Below are 16462 nucleotides of genomic sequence, written 5' to 3'. Positions count from 1 at the left end.
CCAATTGCTACTTTACAGTTACTACAGATACATTGCACATGTTACACATATTTTAAAGCCAGAAGGGACCATCTAGGCAGCCTTCCTCCAGAAGAAAGGCCATGGGACTTCACCCAGTAACTCCTGCATCAAACCCAACAACTTGTGATGGAGCTACAACATATCTTTTAGAAAGACATTCAATCTAAACACATCACATCATGGAGAATCTACCACATCCTTGGTAATCTGTTTCAAAGGTTAACCCACACTATTAAAAATTCCATCTGACACTGTCCCCAATTAGAAACCTCACTGCTACAAACGTATCTCCATTTTTATTTTTTCTAGCTTCAACTTCAAGCACCTGCATCTTGTCATCTATTTGTATGTGAGATTAAATAGCTTTGCAGTTTTGGATGTCTCCTCCCTATATAAGTCCTTACAGATAATGATACAGAGATTTCTCCTGTTCTAATTCTAAAGTATAGGTCCCTCAGTTATCCGATGAAGTGAGCTGTAGCTCGCGAAAGCTTATGCTCAAATAAATTGGTTAGTCTCTAAGGTGCCACTAGTATTTCTTTTTGCGAATACAGACTAACACGGCTGCTACTCTGAAACCTGTCATGGTGACAAATGTTGACGTTTAGGGTGATCACTGTACATACATGTATTGTTTACATTTAATGACAGAAAATTAAACCCAACTAAATAAAATGCACATCTGATTAATACAATTACATGCATATTATACATTAAATAATCAGTTATTGCTAAGTCTATGATTTTGGCATGGAAATTTTAGTAAATTTCATAGCAGAGGTGTGGGAAAAATATGTAATGGAAAAGTCACCAAACAATGGGGGATGGAGCAGGTGGAGAGTGAGCCCACTCTGTACTCACCTCAGAGAGGTGGCTCCTGTCCTATGGGGCTGGGGCTGGCTTCGCACTCCGGCGGTTGCAATCTTGCACATGGAGTCGCAGCTCCACTCAGGTTTGCCCTGTCTAACCCTCCATATATGGAGACAGAAAATCAGACAGACCAAACCTGAGTGGTTTTGGAACCCAATATGCCAGGTCGCAGTGCCCCTCAGTTTCATGGACTTTATTTAAATTCTCAATTTCCATGACCATGATTTCCATGACAAAATCAGAGCCCTAGTTACTGCCAATTTAGTCTGGAACATATTTTTAGAGATAATTTTTATATTAATTTACTGAAGCTGGGGACACATTGAGTGGATGGCCAATCAAATGAAAGCTGGTTTAACACTGAATTATTTACCCATACAGTACCATATGCAAAATGTCAGAAAGAACAATAACATTAATCAAATCAGGAGTCTAGCAATTGTTTCATCATATAAATATTTTCAACCAGATGGTTTGTTTTTCCAAGAAACCATTTACTCTTAATGTGGAGAAAAAACAAATAGAAAATACTTGAAGTGTGATTCTTTTCTGAAAGATTAAAGTAAAAATGTCACATTCTAAGTCAACAGATCTGCCCCTATGAGAATTCTGAACCTTATTTGCTGATAAAAAATTTTTGTAAGGCTTTACAGGTTCATTACCCCGGCAGAACCATCACAGCTATAGGAAAGTGAGTTGGGTTCATTTCCAGGTAATGCATCAACTGAATTATTAATTAAGTTGAGACTGCTATTGTTGGCAATGGGCAGTCTAGAAAGAACTCATCTTGACATTCAGATTGCAGACAAAATCTCAGATACTGGCAGCAAGGGGGCAAAAATCTTTTACTTGTAAACTGTGTTCAGTTAGGACGTGATCCCTGCAAGTAATTACAAATATGCTTAATTTTATGCATAAAGTTAAACATGTAAACAAATGTTTGTAGGTTTGGAGCCTTGATCTGTAAGTCATTGAAAGAGAATAAATATGGAGGATTATATCCTGACCCCATTGAAGTCAATCGGATTTTTAACACTGATTTCAATAGGGCCTGGGTTTCACCCTCAGTCTCTTCTAGTCTTACAAAATTAAGACTTGGATAAAGGAGTAGAGGGTATGCTTATAAAATCTGTGAATGACTCCAAGCTGGGAGGGCTTGCAAGCGCTTTGGAGGTCAGGATTAGAATTCAAGATGACCATGACAAACTGGAGAATTGGTCTGAAATCAGCAAGATGAAATGCAATAAAGATAAGTGCAAAGTACTGCACTTAGGAAGAAAAAATCAAATGTACAACTACAAAATGGGGGAAAACTGGCTAGGCAGTAGTCCTGTTGTCATAAATATAAAGGGAAGGGTAAACCCCTTTGAAATCCCTCCTGGCCAGGGGAAAGCTCCTCTCACCTGTAAAGGGTTAAGAAGCTAAAGGTAACCTCGCTGGCACCTGACCAAAATGACCAATGAGGAGACAAGATACTTTCAAAAGCTGGGAGGAGGGAGAGAAACAAAGGGTCTGTGTCTGTCTGTAGTCGTCTTGGCCGGGGATAGACCAGGAATGGAGTCTTAGAACTTTTAGTAAGTAATCTAGCTAGGTATGTGTTAGATTATGATTTCTTTAAATGGCTGAGAAAAGAATTGTGCTGAATAGAGTAACTATTTCTGTCTGTGTATCTTTTTTGTAACTTAAGGTTTTGCCTAGAGGGGTTCTCTATGTTTTTGAATCTAATTACCCTGTAAGATATCTACCATCCTGATTTTACAGGGGGGATTTCTTTATTTCTATTTACTTCTATTTTTTATTAAAAGTCTTCTTGTAAAACACTGAATGCTTTTTCATTGTTCTCAGATCCAAGGGTTTGGGTCTGTGGTCACCTATGCAAATTGGTGAGGCTTTTTATCCAACATTTCCCAGGAAAGGGGGGGGTGCAAGTGTTGGGAGGATTGTTCATTGTTCTTAAGATCCAAGGGTCTGGGTCTGTAGTCACCTAGGCAAATTGGTGAGGCTTTTTACCAAACCTTGTCCAGGAAGTGGGGTGCAAGGTTTTGGGAAGTATTTTGGGGGGAAGGATGCGTCCAAACAGCTCTTCCCCAGTAACCAGTATTAGTTTGGTGGTGGTAGCGGCCAGTCCAAGGTAACGGGTGTAATATTTTGTACCTTGGGGAAGTTTTGACCTAAGCTGGTAAAGATAAGCTTAGGAGGTTTTTCATGCAGGTCCCCACATCTGTACCCTAGAGTTCAGAGTGGGGGAGGAACCTTGACACCCCTGTAGACAACCTCTAAGTTGGAGCAGCTCAGAGCACATTTAATTTAAACCTGTCTACAGGCCCCAGCAACTTTATGCTACCATAGTGGTATAACTGAGCTGGAGCAGGGACCAAAATCTGTCCCTATGGGTCTAATACAGCACTCACTTCAAATTTAACACATTCAGCCTTCCCCACGCTAAATGTTCTTTTATGCCGATTGGATAGCAAATGAAGCTGTTTCTGTTGTAAACCCACCAAAGGTTGGCTTGTTTGTACAACCACATCACTGTTTACATGGCTAATGTTAAAATAATAAAAAGAAAAAAGTAATGTAAATCTAAGTTATTTAGAACTATCTGAACCAGGATCTACTCCTGCACTCATTGAAGCCAATGGCAAAGGGCCCCAAGACTTCAGTGGGAGGCGGATCAGGTCTTCAGAGGTTTCTCTAGAGATCAGACATATAGCACTGCTAAAAGTTCCTTTTTAAACCCACCACTGTTTTCTTTAAGTGCCCTTCTTTCTTTGTTCTTTTCAATTTGAATTTCCAGTACCACCTTTCCAATATTTACAGCTCGTCAGAAAAGAAACCCAGAAGTCTGTCTTTGAGTTATAAAACCTTATTACCGCTGTTACAATATGTCCACATAGAGTGCTCAAAGGTGAGGATCAGAGTGTCGATTTATAAGGTGATATATTAAAAGGGTCAAATGAAGGGAAAATATTAATCTGAGAGTTATTGATATTTAAAAAATACTTATTTAACAGAATGATGCCCTTTCTTAGAATTATAGAATCATAGAATATTAGGGTTGGAAGAGACCTCAGGAGGTCATCTAGTCCAACTCCCTGCTCAAAGCAGGACCAATCCTCAACTAAATCATCCCAGCCAGGGCTTTGTCAAGCCTGACCTTAAAAACCTCTAAGGAAGGAGATTCCACCACCTCCCTAGGTAACCCATTCCAGTGCTTCACCACCCTCCTAGTGAAAAAGTTTTTCCTAACATCCAAACTAAACCTCCCCCATTGCAACTTGAGACCATTACTCTTCGTTCTGTCATCTGGTACCACTGAGAACAGCCTAGATCCATCCTCTTTGGAACCCCCTTTCAGGTAGTTGAAAGCAGCTATCAAATCCCCCCCCCCTCATTCTTGTCTTCTGCAGACTAAACAATCCCAGTTCCCTCAGCCACTCTTCATAAGTCATGTGCTGCAGCCTCCTAATAATTTTTGTTCCCCTCCGCTGGGCGCTTTCCAATTTTTCCACATCCTTCTTGTAGTGTGGGGCATAAAACTGGACACAGTACTCCAGATGAGGCCTCATCAATGTCAAATAGAGGGGAATGATCACATCCTTTGATCTACTTGCAGTGCCCCTACTTATACAGCCCAAAATGCCATTAGCCTTCTTGGCAACAAGGGCACACTGTTGACTCATATCCAGCTTCTCATCCACTGTAACCCCTAGGTCTTCTTCTGCAGAACTGCTGCCTCACCAGTCGGTCCCTAGTCTGTAGCAGTACAGGGGATTCTTCTGTCCCAAATGCAGGACTCTGCACTTGTCCTTGTTGAACCTCATCAGATTTCTTTTGGCCCAATCCTCTAATATGGTAAATAAACAATCTTCAATATGGTAAATAAACAAATGACAAATGAAACATTTCTGGCCATATTTCAGTACCTGTATTTGAAGATATTTTATAGTTCAATGAGGTTATACAAGCGATGCCTTATTGTGCAATAGCATGACATAAATACTAAAAAAACTTAATTCAAGGCCTTAAAGGCATGTGATATCTCGCTATTGCACTTGTCATGTTGTGTATCATTGCATTTGATCCAATACTAAAAGTTCACTGCCACTAGGACAAAATTTTCCTTTACCAGTTTTCTTTGAATTCAGATAATCCTGGATTTAAAAAAATCCCAGTGTTTGTAGAACATTCCAAATGGACAAATAGGGAGCCCAAGTAGTCTTTATTTGTAATGGAACTTACACAGAATGTTCAGTAGAGGTGTAAACTTCTCCACATCACTATCCCCACATGCTGCCACTGTATCTCAATTCTGACTTGGGAAGCCATTGCATGAAAAGCTTATATGCATGTGAATAAGGTAACCATAGTCAAAGGCTCTGTGCCACATTAATAATCCCCATGTCAGAATCATAATATGCATTGTTTTTATTTTTAAAATCAGCCTTAGAAGCATAGGGATTGCCATAATGGATCAGACCTGAAGTGAAGACCAATTGCATATCTACCCTGCAGAAGAGGTTACTCACTTTGTGCAGGAACTGCGGTTCTTAGAGATGTGTCCCCCTCTTGGTGCCCCTTGATCAGAGATTTTCAGTTAGCAATGTCTGTTGGGCCCATGCATGTGTCCTATGCCTCCTTGTGCCAGATATCGAGGCTATATGAACTGCCCTCAGTTCCTTATCCATCCAAACATTCCCTAAGGAACAGTCTGAAGCAGAGGGCAAGGAGGGAAGGTAGTGGAGCACCCATGGATACACATCTCAAAAAACTGCAGTTAATGTATGAAGTGAATAACCTGTATTTCTTCTTCCAGTAGTATCTCTATGGGTGCTCCACTTCAGGTGACTTCTGAGCAGCAACCCCCGGTGGAGAAGGAAACTTCGAAATAGAGTCCAGAACTGAAGATAGTACTGCAGAACCAAGTGCTGCATCGGATCTGACTGCATGGATCAGGACATAATGTTTCAAAAACATAAGGACTAAAGCCCATGTAGTGGCCCAACATTTTTCAGATACTGGCACAGTCTGTAGTAATGCCGTAAATGTTGCCTCAATTTGGTTGCAGACCAGAGAGTCCCCAGACTCTTAATAAACCTACCTGATACCAGATGAGCAAATATGGAGGATCTTTCTACTAGAAGATGGAAGCCTGATATTGCAGCCAGAAGGACCTTAACTGCACTAGTTGATAACCCTGATTTCTTTAGATTCAACAAATAATCCAGGTTGACTGAAAGGGGCAGCAAATCAGGCAGAAGGCAGCAACACCATCTATTTCATTTCTGCAGGTGCAGGTTGACCTCTTTCAACTGTTCAGTAATACCTGTTACATTTCCGTAGAGAAGGAGGATTCTAACCCCATGAGCCATGCCCTGAGGCGGAGAACCAATAGCTTGGGAAGAAGCACATGACCTGCATCCTCTGACAGGAGATGAGGCATGGTTGCGAGTTTGAATGACGGTTGGACACACAGGTAAAGCAGGTAAAGGTACCAAGCTTGTCTTAGCCAGGTCAGCACTATTAGAATATTTCTGGCTCTGTCCTGCCTGATATTGTTTATCACCTTTAATATCAGCAACACTGGCGGAAACACACAGACCAGACAGTTCTTCCAAGATAGAAGAAAGGCATCTCCCAAGGACTGGTGGCCCAGACCCTCTCTTGAGCAGAAAAGAGTACACTGCCTTTTCCTGGAGGTGGTGAAGTGATACACCTGTGGAAGTCCTCATTTTAGGAACATGTTGGGGAGAACTTGGGTGTCTAGCTCCAATTTGTAGACCTGCGAGAGGTGTCTGCTGAGGACATTCGTTGTGGTGCTCTGAATACCTCAGAGATAGACCACTGAGATTCGGATCTGATGAGCAATGTACCAGTTCCATAGCTTCATGACTTCAGGGCACAGAGAGGGAAATCTTCCTGCTCCCTGTTTGTTGATACAGAATGTGCAGAATACGTTGTCCGTCATGACCCAGATTGATTTATCCCTTATGAGGGGTAGGAAATGAAGGCAAGCCTTGACAGCCCTGATCGCCAACAGATTGATGTGGATACTGGTTTCTTGAGTTGTTCATCTGCCTTGATTTGTGCAGGTACTGAGGTGGGCTTTGCATCCCAATAGCGATGCATCTGTCGTTAAAGTCACTGATGGGGCTGACTGACAGAAAGGAATGCCTGCACAGATGTTGAGTTGGTTCTTCCATCAGTCTAACGAGTTCATCATTTGTAGAGGAACTGTCACCTCTCTGTCCAAGATGTCTCTGACTGGACAGTAAATTGTTCTAAACCACCCATTTCCTCAGCCCTCAGCTGGGGAGACCTAGTTGCTTTGTGGCCCAGTTCTGATTTGGTAGCATTTTACATCCACTTGGCACAGCTGGAAATGACTACCCAAGGTGTTGGATATTGGCAAGCCAGGCCCGAGACACTCTGTGATTCCAAGGATAAACTTCCTTCACCTTTTGCATGGCCACAAATCCCCGCCTTGCACATCCTCAACTGGACACTTTGAAAATGTAACATTTTCCTCGTACTGTATATTCTCTTCACAAGATCTAGGGAGCACAAGCTGACAGATGACTTGGATACTTTATTACAAAAAATCAAAACAAAAACTTACATAACTTGTAAAAATCCTCTCAGTGGGTTTGATATGTCTTCGGATCTCACATTCGTTTGGCTGAATGATTGTGATCCCATCATTGGAAAAGACATAAAACATATTTCCCACACTTAGGCCTTTAAGAAAAAAAAAAACAAAGCTAAATAAGCAGAATTTAAAACAACAACAACAAAACCACATTTCTAGACTTTTATTTTTGGAAGAACAACAAAAAAATCACTTTCCAGAAAAACTGGTAATTTGGATGCAGTTGGTGCATTCACAAAAATCAAACTTCATGTCATAACAAGGGCTTCAAGGTGTGAGGAAGGAGATACAGACACATTCAAAAACACATTGCTTTGGTGGCGGCAGTGACAAAGTTAGGGAAATATCCTGAGGTCTTCCATGATTATATCTGTGTCAGAATTTGAATGTGTGTGACATTCTAGCCTTGCCAAATCATGACTTTTTTTCTCTTTCCATTTACACTGGAAATAGTTTGCTAACTGTTATGCAACCAAGAAGGAACTGTCAGCTAAAAACACACACACACAAAAAAACCCCCCTCAAAGTCACACAGTTACAATTAATTTGACCTTTTGCAATTTGCAAATTGTAAAGATGAATAAAAGCATTGCTTGATTATTTCATGAAATACATTTTAAAAAAATCCATCCTGTATTCTAAAACCACCTGCGTGAACCAAAAATAGCCACCAAAACAAATACATTTTTGAAATTTTGCAAACTGTAATTCACAAATGTGGAATATTTCAGCATTGCAATAGCACTCATCTATCAAAACTGGGGCATTCCAGGAGCTTTTGAAAAACTGGCTCCTTCTCAGTGGATTTCTGGTGTAAGGTTACAGTTTCATATTTCTGTTTAGCAGAAATGCCCTACAACACTGATAGTTTCTTCTTCAGCTACATGCAAATGCAGTAAATAATATCTTAGAAAATGGATTAGGGAATCTTTTCAAACACTATACTCAGAAAGATCCCAACACTCTTTAAATTTTTATACCACCCGCTAAATAAATTCTTCCAATGGCCTTTGTTATCTCAGATAATGTTGATAGTGTACTTATCTGCCAAACTTCCATGGCACTGGTGATATAGAATTTTGTCTTTAATAAAATTTGCTCCATAGAAAATAAGGTCCTGATCCTGCAAACACTTAGAAACATGAGCAACTCCACACTACTGGGACTAGGTTCTCCTTAGATTAGCATCTATAAATCCTATAGGACTACTCACATCTAAAGCATTACTCCACATGCGTTAAGTGCTTCCAGGATTGGCGCCTGAATCATCATAGGAGATTTTTACAGCAAGAACTACGTATGATTGGGACTAACACAGTTTTAGCAAATTTCATAAAATATTTGCTGTATTTATTTAAATGAAATTTCAGCATGGGAGGGTGTTCCTTAAATCTAAACTATCTTGGTGTGAAATATCTGGCTTCAGAGTACAACTGCATGTAGAGAGACTTTTTAGCTTTTGATAGGTTTGTTGCTGCACTGAGAATCTGATGCTTTAAGATTAGCCTCTGAACCATACCACAGAAATACCCCAGTTAAGGCATCAAGCGGATACGGAAGCTGTGATCCTTGAAGGTGATGCCACAGTGAGGGACCATGCATTCTGAAAAAAGCATAAATGTTGAATTTCTACTCAGGCTCTACCTAAGGATTAAGTAGCTTGGTAGGTGCTAAGGGCTAATTTTCCAGAAGTACATTACCAGGCCATTTTGCCCAGCCATTATAGCCAAGAATCTACCCTCACTGCATGCACATAGCTCCCACTTATTTGAATGGGAACTGAGTGTATGTATTGGAGAGCAGAATTTGGCCCTTTGTGCAATGAGTGAACGAATTTTCATATGTAAAATAAAAGTTTCATTTTAAAAAGTGAAAACAGTCATGCAATAAATTATGACAATTGTGATAGATACATGTTATTATCTGCATGCACATTATTAGTGTTATTTTATTCAATGATTTGGTTAAGAATATGAATGCGCATTTCAGCTTTTAGTAGTCCTTAATAGCAAAAACACTGCTTGATAATGCCTTCAGTTCTGTGCAGATTTGGAGTTACTCTTCCAATTTACTTTAGTTACCTTGCAATGTTTTAACATCATGATCCTGAATCTACTTCCACTAAAGTCAGTGTGAGTTCTATGTCTAACTTCAATGGAAGCAGGACCAGGCACTATTTAAAACATTAAGATGTTTGTTGAAGATAACACTCTTTTCGAGGTTTACAGGATATTAAATTAAAATGCCCTTATGGTTAGTAATTTTCAATCCATCTTTTGAACACAAAAGTTACTTTTCACTAGTTAACCTTTGGAGTTCGACTGTCATATCAAAAACGTGCACCTCAGTCCTGACTGGTTTACACAAAGGAATGGTCCAATCGGTGTCAATAGGGCAATCCATGTAATGGTTTTCCTCATTCTAATCCAAATTGATTGAAGCATTTAAATAGCTAAAACTGGTAATACAAGGCTTTCATCTATAATACTGATGATTATTTGTGTGCTCTCCCTGTCCTCCCTTGCCCCAGACATAATGAAAAGTATTCCAGCTTTGAAAATAGTGTGACGATTAATTCTATATCTGAGCCACCCACTCTTCCATCCACTATTTTCACTGTACAAGATATATGCACATAAAAGCATTAATTATTGCATATATTTTCAATTCTATGTGAAACTGGCTGAGAATGCTGTGTGCACTCATTATATAACTGGGTTATAGTTGTGTACATGAAAACTTTTGAAAATATAGCCCTCTTTCAATGATCAACTGTAATTATTTTAACTCTGATTTAAAGCAAAAAGCTTGCTTCATGCAGCACAACATACAGTCATTAACTCACATCATTAGTTTACTGCAATATCTAATTTATTGTAATATGACAACATGAGAATTTGATCACCTTAATGCAGCGGTTCTCAGCTTGTTCAGGGAAAGCCCCTGGAGCGCTGGGCCGGTTTGTTTACCTGCCGCGTCCGTAGGTCCGGCCGATTGCGGCTCCCACTGGCTGTGGTTCGCTCTGTCCGGCCAATGGGGGCTGCGGGAAGGGCGGCCAGGACGTCCCTTGGCTCACGCCGCTTTCTGCAGTCCCCATTAGCCTGGAGAGGTGAACCGCAGCCAGTGGGAGCTGCGATGGGCCGAACCTGAGGACGCGGCAGGTAAACAAACCGGCCTGGTGCGCCAGGGGCTTTCCCTGAACAAGCAGTGGACCACAGTTGAGAACCACTGCCTTAATGGACTCAGCTGTACCCATCCTTTTGGTTAATAATATTTATTAAATCACCAGCTTTAATTTTAACAGCGAGGAAAAATAAGTTAAATTAAATGTAAAAAAAAAAACCCAAAAAGCCCTCTCTCTCATCCAGCCTTTTCTCTTTGCCAAGTTTTATCTCACTAAATTAGCTCCTTTCTCTACAATGAATTTGCAGATCGAATATTTTACAACTTAATTTCTAATATGGAGGGAAAGATTTATATAATCGTATTCTAAACACACAGTTATTTCAGGAACATTGATAGTAAATCTGCTATCACAAGCACTGTTTCTCCCTCTAAAATTCAGAATTTAATTTAGAAATGTGCAGGTTTGATTCTGATCAGTTTACAGTAACTACACTGTATTTAGTAGAACTATTATTCAACTTTACGTATTCCTTTAATTCCTTTATTCCTACACTTTTCTGTCTGCTTATTCTATGTAAAGTTATCTCAACCCCTCCCCTCGAGGATCTTTAAGGTAGAACATGGGATACACAGTATATAAACAACCATGCACCATTACATAGGTGACGCTTGACTGATTTAATTCAACAGCAATTTCAGATCTGAGCAAACTATACACTCGAATAGAGCAAATCTAAATGCCCACAGTGCAATTTACATGAAGCTCAGCAGTGGAGAAACAATCTCCATCATTGTGTATTACACAGTAGCTGGTGCTGAGTTGGGAATAGGGAACAACTGTCTCAGGACAATCTGCTCAAGTTAGTGATCCTGCCACTTCTAATGACCCAAAACCTAATGCTTTTACACATATGCCATCAGCACTACTGGAGAGAATGGGACAGTGGATACTCTCTGGGTGTTCATATGCAAGATGAAGAACTAGAGGTCACTGAAAACTGTCACTCTCCTTATGCCTCTAAAATCCTGAGGGCAAAGCCAAAGCAAAACAAAAAGCCCTAAGCCAAGTGAAGCAGTAAGATCCTCTCTTTGCATATGTAGAGGACCGGGTGTGAAGTGGTCCTCATACTCTCAGCTGGTAGGATGGAAATATATGCTTTGCCTGATGGCAGAAGGAAAGGATGCTTGTGCCAGATACATTAAGGAAATTGCTCAAGTACAATGTATTCACTGGTGAAGTCTCGATCCATAATGCTAGTAGCCTAGTATGATCTAGGCTTCCTTGTGTGGAAGCTACACAAATTAAGCCTGCACCCAATGCAATGCCAGCTTATGACTGAACTTTAAAAAAAACCCCCACCATTCACATCTTTTTAGCAGGTGTTTTATAGTCCAGGGGCCAATTTTTCCAGTGCACATATGCAAGATCCATGCAAGATCCAAAAAGTGCACAGAGCCAAATGTCCACATTTGTGCATGCAGTTGCCATAACTACGTATGCAAGTGGATAAACTGTAAAATATCCAGTTGGGGCACAACTGTTTAGATACTTTTGCATATTCATTTACTGCCATAGCATATGCAAATCAGTATGTAGATATATTAATACCAATTTTTGCACATAACTACAGTACTACACACAAGATCAAATCAAATATTGGCCACAAGTGTCTCCTAAAGGAGTTTGAGTCCATTAGCTACTTAGGATGCTTTTTTCCTCTAATTTAGCCTTCAAGTTACAGAAATTTTGACCTTGTGCAGGACACACTATAAATCTGATCAGATTAGAGTTCTTAATTGCCAATTAAAACAAGAAGAAATGAGGCGTCCTGTGCCCCGCATATCTTTAAAGGATTGGAGGGAGCAATAACTATGGTTTCACCCAACACATATGAACACAAGCAGTGGGTGTGTGTGGTTTACATAAACAGTTGTACATACTGTACTAGTAAAGAACAGGCCTAGAACAACATGAACCACATGTTTAAAAATGGAACATACTGAATTTATATCTTACATTTGTTCATTTGCAATAAATTGAGATCATAGTTGTTCTGGAAATTCTGTTAAGCTATTGATATTTGCTAAGAATCTGACATTAAATTGCATTAGTGATTGTTTCTGCCAAATCAAGAATTTCAAATGTATCATGATCACCTATTATTTTATAGGGAAAAAAAATCAAAGGGATTATGTCCAGGATTTAGATCACGAAAGTGACATATATTATATGAAGCTTAATCAGACAACCGTGAGAGCTGATAAAGTTAGTGGCAAGTCAGTGGAGAATGGCCCATTATGGAATTATTGAAGCAGACAAGCACATTATCACTACAACAAAACAACTTTACTGCAGTACCTTCCTCTCGCCACAGTATGTTTGCAACTGCAGCATCAGAAAATTGGGAAAGCCAGAAAATAATCAAGAAAAGAAAAAAAAACATACAATGTCAAAATTTTCATTGTAGCAGTTAACTGAATTAATACTCTGATTTTAAGTGAACTCTTTAATTTGTGAAAACTTCATAGCATTCATCCAGGCAAAGTATTTAATTTGAATAAAACATCAGGAAAAATAGACATTTCCAAAGTCAAACTTCTCCTTGTGGGAGAGTCCTGCAGTCCTTGCACTGGTAAAATTCCCATTACAATGAATGTGAGTTTTGCCTGCACCAAGACTGTAGGATCAAGCCTTGATGTACAAAATGTTCTCCTGAATGTAATTGTAGGTATGGTACAGACAGTGATTTCCTGTACATTTTCATTAAGCAATTATAACATCTTTCTGAAGCCTAGAAGAGATAGTTATACCAACAAAATGCTTCCCCTGGAAATGTTATGCAACAACAGTTAGGATTCAAACAACATCCTTAGGTATATTAATTGAATTTCAGTTTGTAATATTTCAAATTATTTCTCACCAGGATATAATTTCCCTTGCCCAAAGGTTCAAGTGAAAGTGACTGATATTTGCAAGAATACACAATTCTACTAAATGAACCAAGTATTGCCATGAGTGTGCGTATCTATTGTTAACATCTAATTCAGAATGTGGTGTATTTTTGGGAGGTGACCTAAGCAGCCCACACCTGTACAATCTGCAGAACCTTTAGAAGCGTCATTTGCAGAAGCACTCTGGAGAATTACCCCAAAGTGGCAACCAATCAGCTCTTCCGATATTGCAATTTCATGTTGGGTAGTGCTAATATAACACTGCTGCACTCTAACTGAAGATAGTGGCTAAGATTTGGATGGCAAAATATTTGTCTTTGTTATGGAAAATAATCTTAATATTTTAAAACCCATTTTGCTTCTTTTCAATGTGATACAGGAACACGAAAAAATTCAAGCAATCTGAACTGATGACATCCCTTAAAGTTAAAACAGTTTCACAGATCACTATTCTAGGCATCCAATATTTGTCTATTTTGAGTATTAATTGTCTTGAAAAAGGAAAAGTCTGTACAAACAGAACAATGAAATTTCATTTTTAAAATCAGGCAATCGTTAGAAGAAATCTCTGGGTTGTAGTCTTTTACAGCCAAAAATATTAGCAATGTGTTACTTTAGTAAAGCTATCTATGCTTATATCTCAACACAACCCTAACACACAAAAGACCCTCAACGATGTGATACAGTAAGTCGTCTATCATACCTCATGTGATATCTTCTCAAAATAGAGCCTGATTCTGTAATCACTATGTGGGCAGAATTCACCCTAGCTTCAATGGGAGTTCCACAGATTGTGTGGACTGATTCCAGGACCAAGTTGTAATTGCAAATATGTGATGCTTATTTTAGTGGACTAAAGAACACAAAGCAGATTACATTCAGGTTAGGCCTCTTCGTGTAAATCCTTACTAAGGCAACATTTCCATTGAATGTGTTCAGGTACACAATGATTAAAACTAAAGAGGGGAAATGGTAACTTCAGATAAACCACATAGCATTAGAACAAAAATAAACAGTGGGTTCCTAAAAAGATAAAGGAAAAATTAAGCTTACGAGTCTTCCTGGCTGAATCTTCGATGAAGAGAGACGATATGTCCTCATCCACTCCCACTTCATTTTTAGCAATGCATGTATAGGCACCGGTGTCTTCATATCGAACACTACTGATATGAAGTTCACTTCCATTTGCTGCAACGAAGACATCCATAAACTGTTCCTCACTGTGATAACACAGCTGTTCAAATGCCCTAGCTTCCTAAAGAGGCTTGTCATTACAGGCTTGCAAAATGACAAGTTTTTACCTGTGAATATTTTCCATGTTTAAACTGAGATTTTGAAGAGTTTGTGGATTGCTAGAAGATGGAAGTGTTTTCTTTTCCTAGTGTCAAATACAGACTTACCACAAAGAAATAAAGTGAAATTCCACACCCAAACAGAATGCAACATCTCACTTATTTGCCTCGAGTAAAACTTTGTAAAATTCCCCCTTTTTTTTGGTGCACAAAATAATACAAATACTACACATTTTTTTCATCAAACCAATGAAAAGCTGATTTTTCACCATTTTAGCAGAGGGTGTGAATGTTTTCTACACAATCCCACCTATTGTGTAGTTCTCCTATAATGCACTATCATTTAAAATACCCTTTTAACCGTGTGTTAGGTGAGGTCTCGTTTCGTTATATTTCTATTGCAAGTACAATTTACACATGATCCTGCTCGCTGTTAGCTTTTAAAAATGGGGGTCTAAAATTAGCAATGAGAAATAATTTCATTTGCAGATGTTAATCTGAAAAGGGAGATACATGAGTCTGAGCCTGATTCTCAATAGACTTGCATCTTGTGTAGTCATTTACACCTGTACAAAGTGAATGTAATATATTGCCTTTCTGATTGTCCCTGATTTAAACCATGAGCGAAGCAGTGGAGAATCAGGTACACTGTGTTTTAATAGAATGCTGTTATTGTTTATACCAAGCAACATTGTACTTTATGGAAAAGTCACTGGAGAAAGAGATAGAAAAAAAGAACAGAGGTCATGGAACATAATTTTCATACTTTTGTGACAGCAAAAGAAAAAGAACATCTATTTTTAGGTACAACATAAACCATTTAATTCCTTTTTTTTTAACAGTACATAAGTTAGCCAGAATTCTGTCCTTACCTAGGAGTGTTAGTTGTTTGGATAATTTTGGCATGATATCAATGCCATTTTTTAGCCAGGTAATTCTGGGATTAGGAATGCCTTCTGCGTGACATTTGAGACTTGCGGATACGCCAGGTTCCTGTGCCTGAGTTTCGGGATATACACGAATCACTGGTGGCACTGTGGAAATAAGGAATTGGTGATTTTAAACTAACCTGTCAATTGTCATTTCTCTTTGTGCTTTGTAATCCACTGACTTTGATCTCTGTTGTAGAAAAAGCCTGATCCAAAGGATTGTGAAATAAACAACATTCTCTTTTCCATTGTAAACTAGAGTTAAGGTTGCAGTGTAGAAAAATCATTACTGTATTCTGTTGACTGAATCAAAACAAAAATGCTCCAAAATTAACTTCAAGAGGTTATCCTTGAATCTGATTTTGTAGTCAAATCACCTTTGATTTTTTTGTTCACTAAGGCCTTAAACCAACTCCGACTGAAGTTATTGGAAAGACTCCCATCAGCTTCAATGAGAGTCGCATTGGGACCTAAGGGGATTACTCATGTGCTTAAAGTTAAGTATGTGCTGAAATGCTTTGCTGGCTCAGGGCCTAACGATCTTGCTCTCTAACAAACTGGAAACATTGCCCTGAAATTGGTGGGAGCAGAATTGGATTCTCTGCCTGCACTTATTCAACAAA

General features: G+C 39.1%; 1 protein-coding gene across 7 annotated transcripts in view; it reads right to left on the bottom strand.

Annotated features, from left to right (window-relative positions):
- FSTL4 (follistatin like 4) overlaps positions 1 to 16462 on the bottom strand; it is a 776177-nt gene that overhangs the window by 23311 nt on the left and 736404 nt on the right. For 6 of the 7 annotated variants that reach the window (XM_073355595.1, XM_073355592.1, XM_073355593.1 and 3 more), the window contains 4 exons: positions 15783 to 15944; positions 14672 to 14806; positions 13026 to 13052; positions 7511 to 7629 (listed from right to left, as the gene is read on the bottom strand). In XM_073355595.1, the coding sequence (XP_073211696.1) occupies positions 7511 to 7629; positions 13026 to 13052; positions 14672 to 14806; positions 15783 to 15944 (443 nt within the window). The remainder of the gene's footprint in view (positions 1 to 7510; positions 7630 to 13025; positions 13053 to 14671; positions 14807 to 15782; positions 15945 to 16462) is intronic. The other variant, XM_073355594.1, reaches the window with a different exon arrangement.

The sequence above is a fragment of the Lepidochelys kempii genome, chromosome 8, assembly GCF_965140265.1.
Source record: "Lepidochelys kempii isolate rLepKem1 chromosome 8, rLepKem1.hap2, whole genome shotgun sequence".
In the NCBI taxonomy this organism is placed as follows: domain Eukaryota; kingdom Metazoa; phylum Chordata; order Testudines; family Cheloniidae; genus Lepidochelys; species Lepidochelys kempii.
Note: the sequence above shows the minus strand (reverse complement) of the source record. Positions and strands in the feature narration are given on the sequence as shown.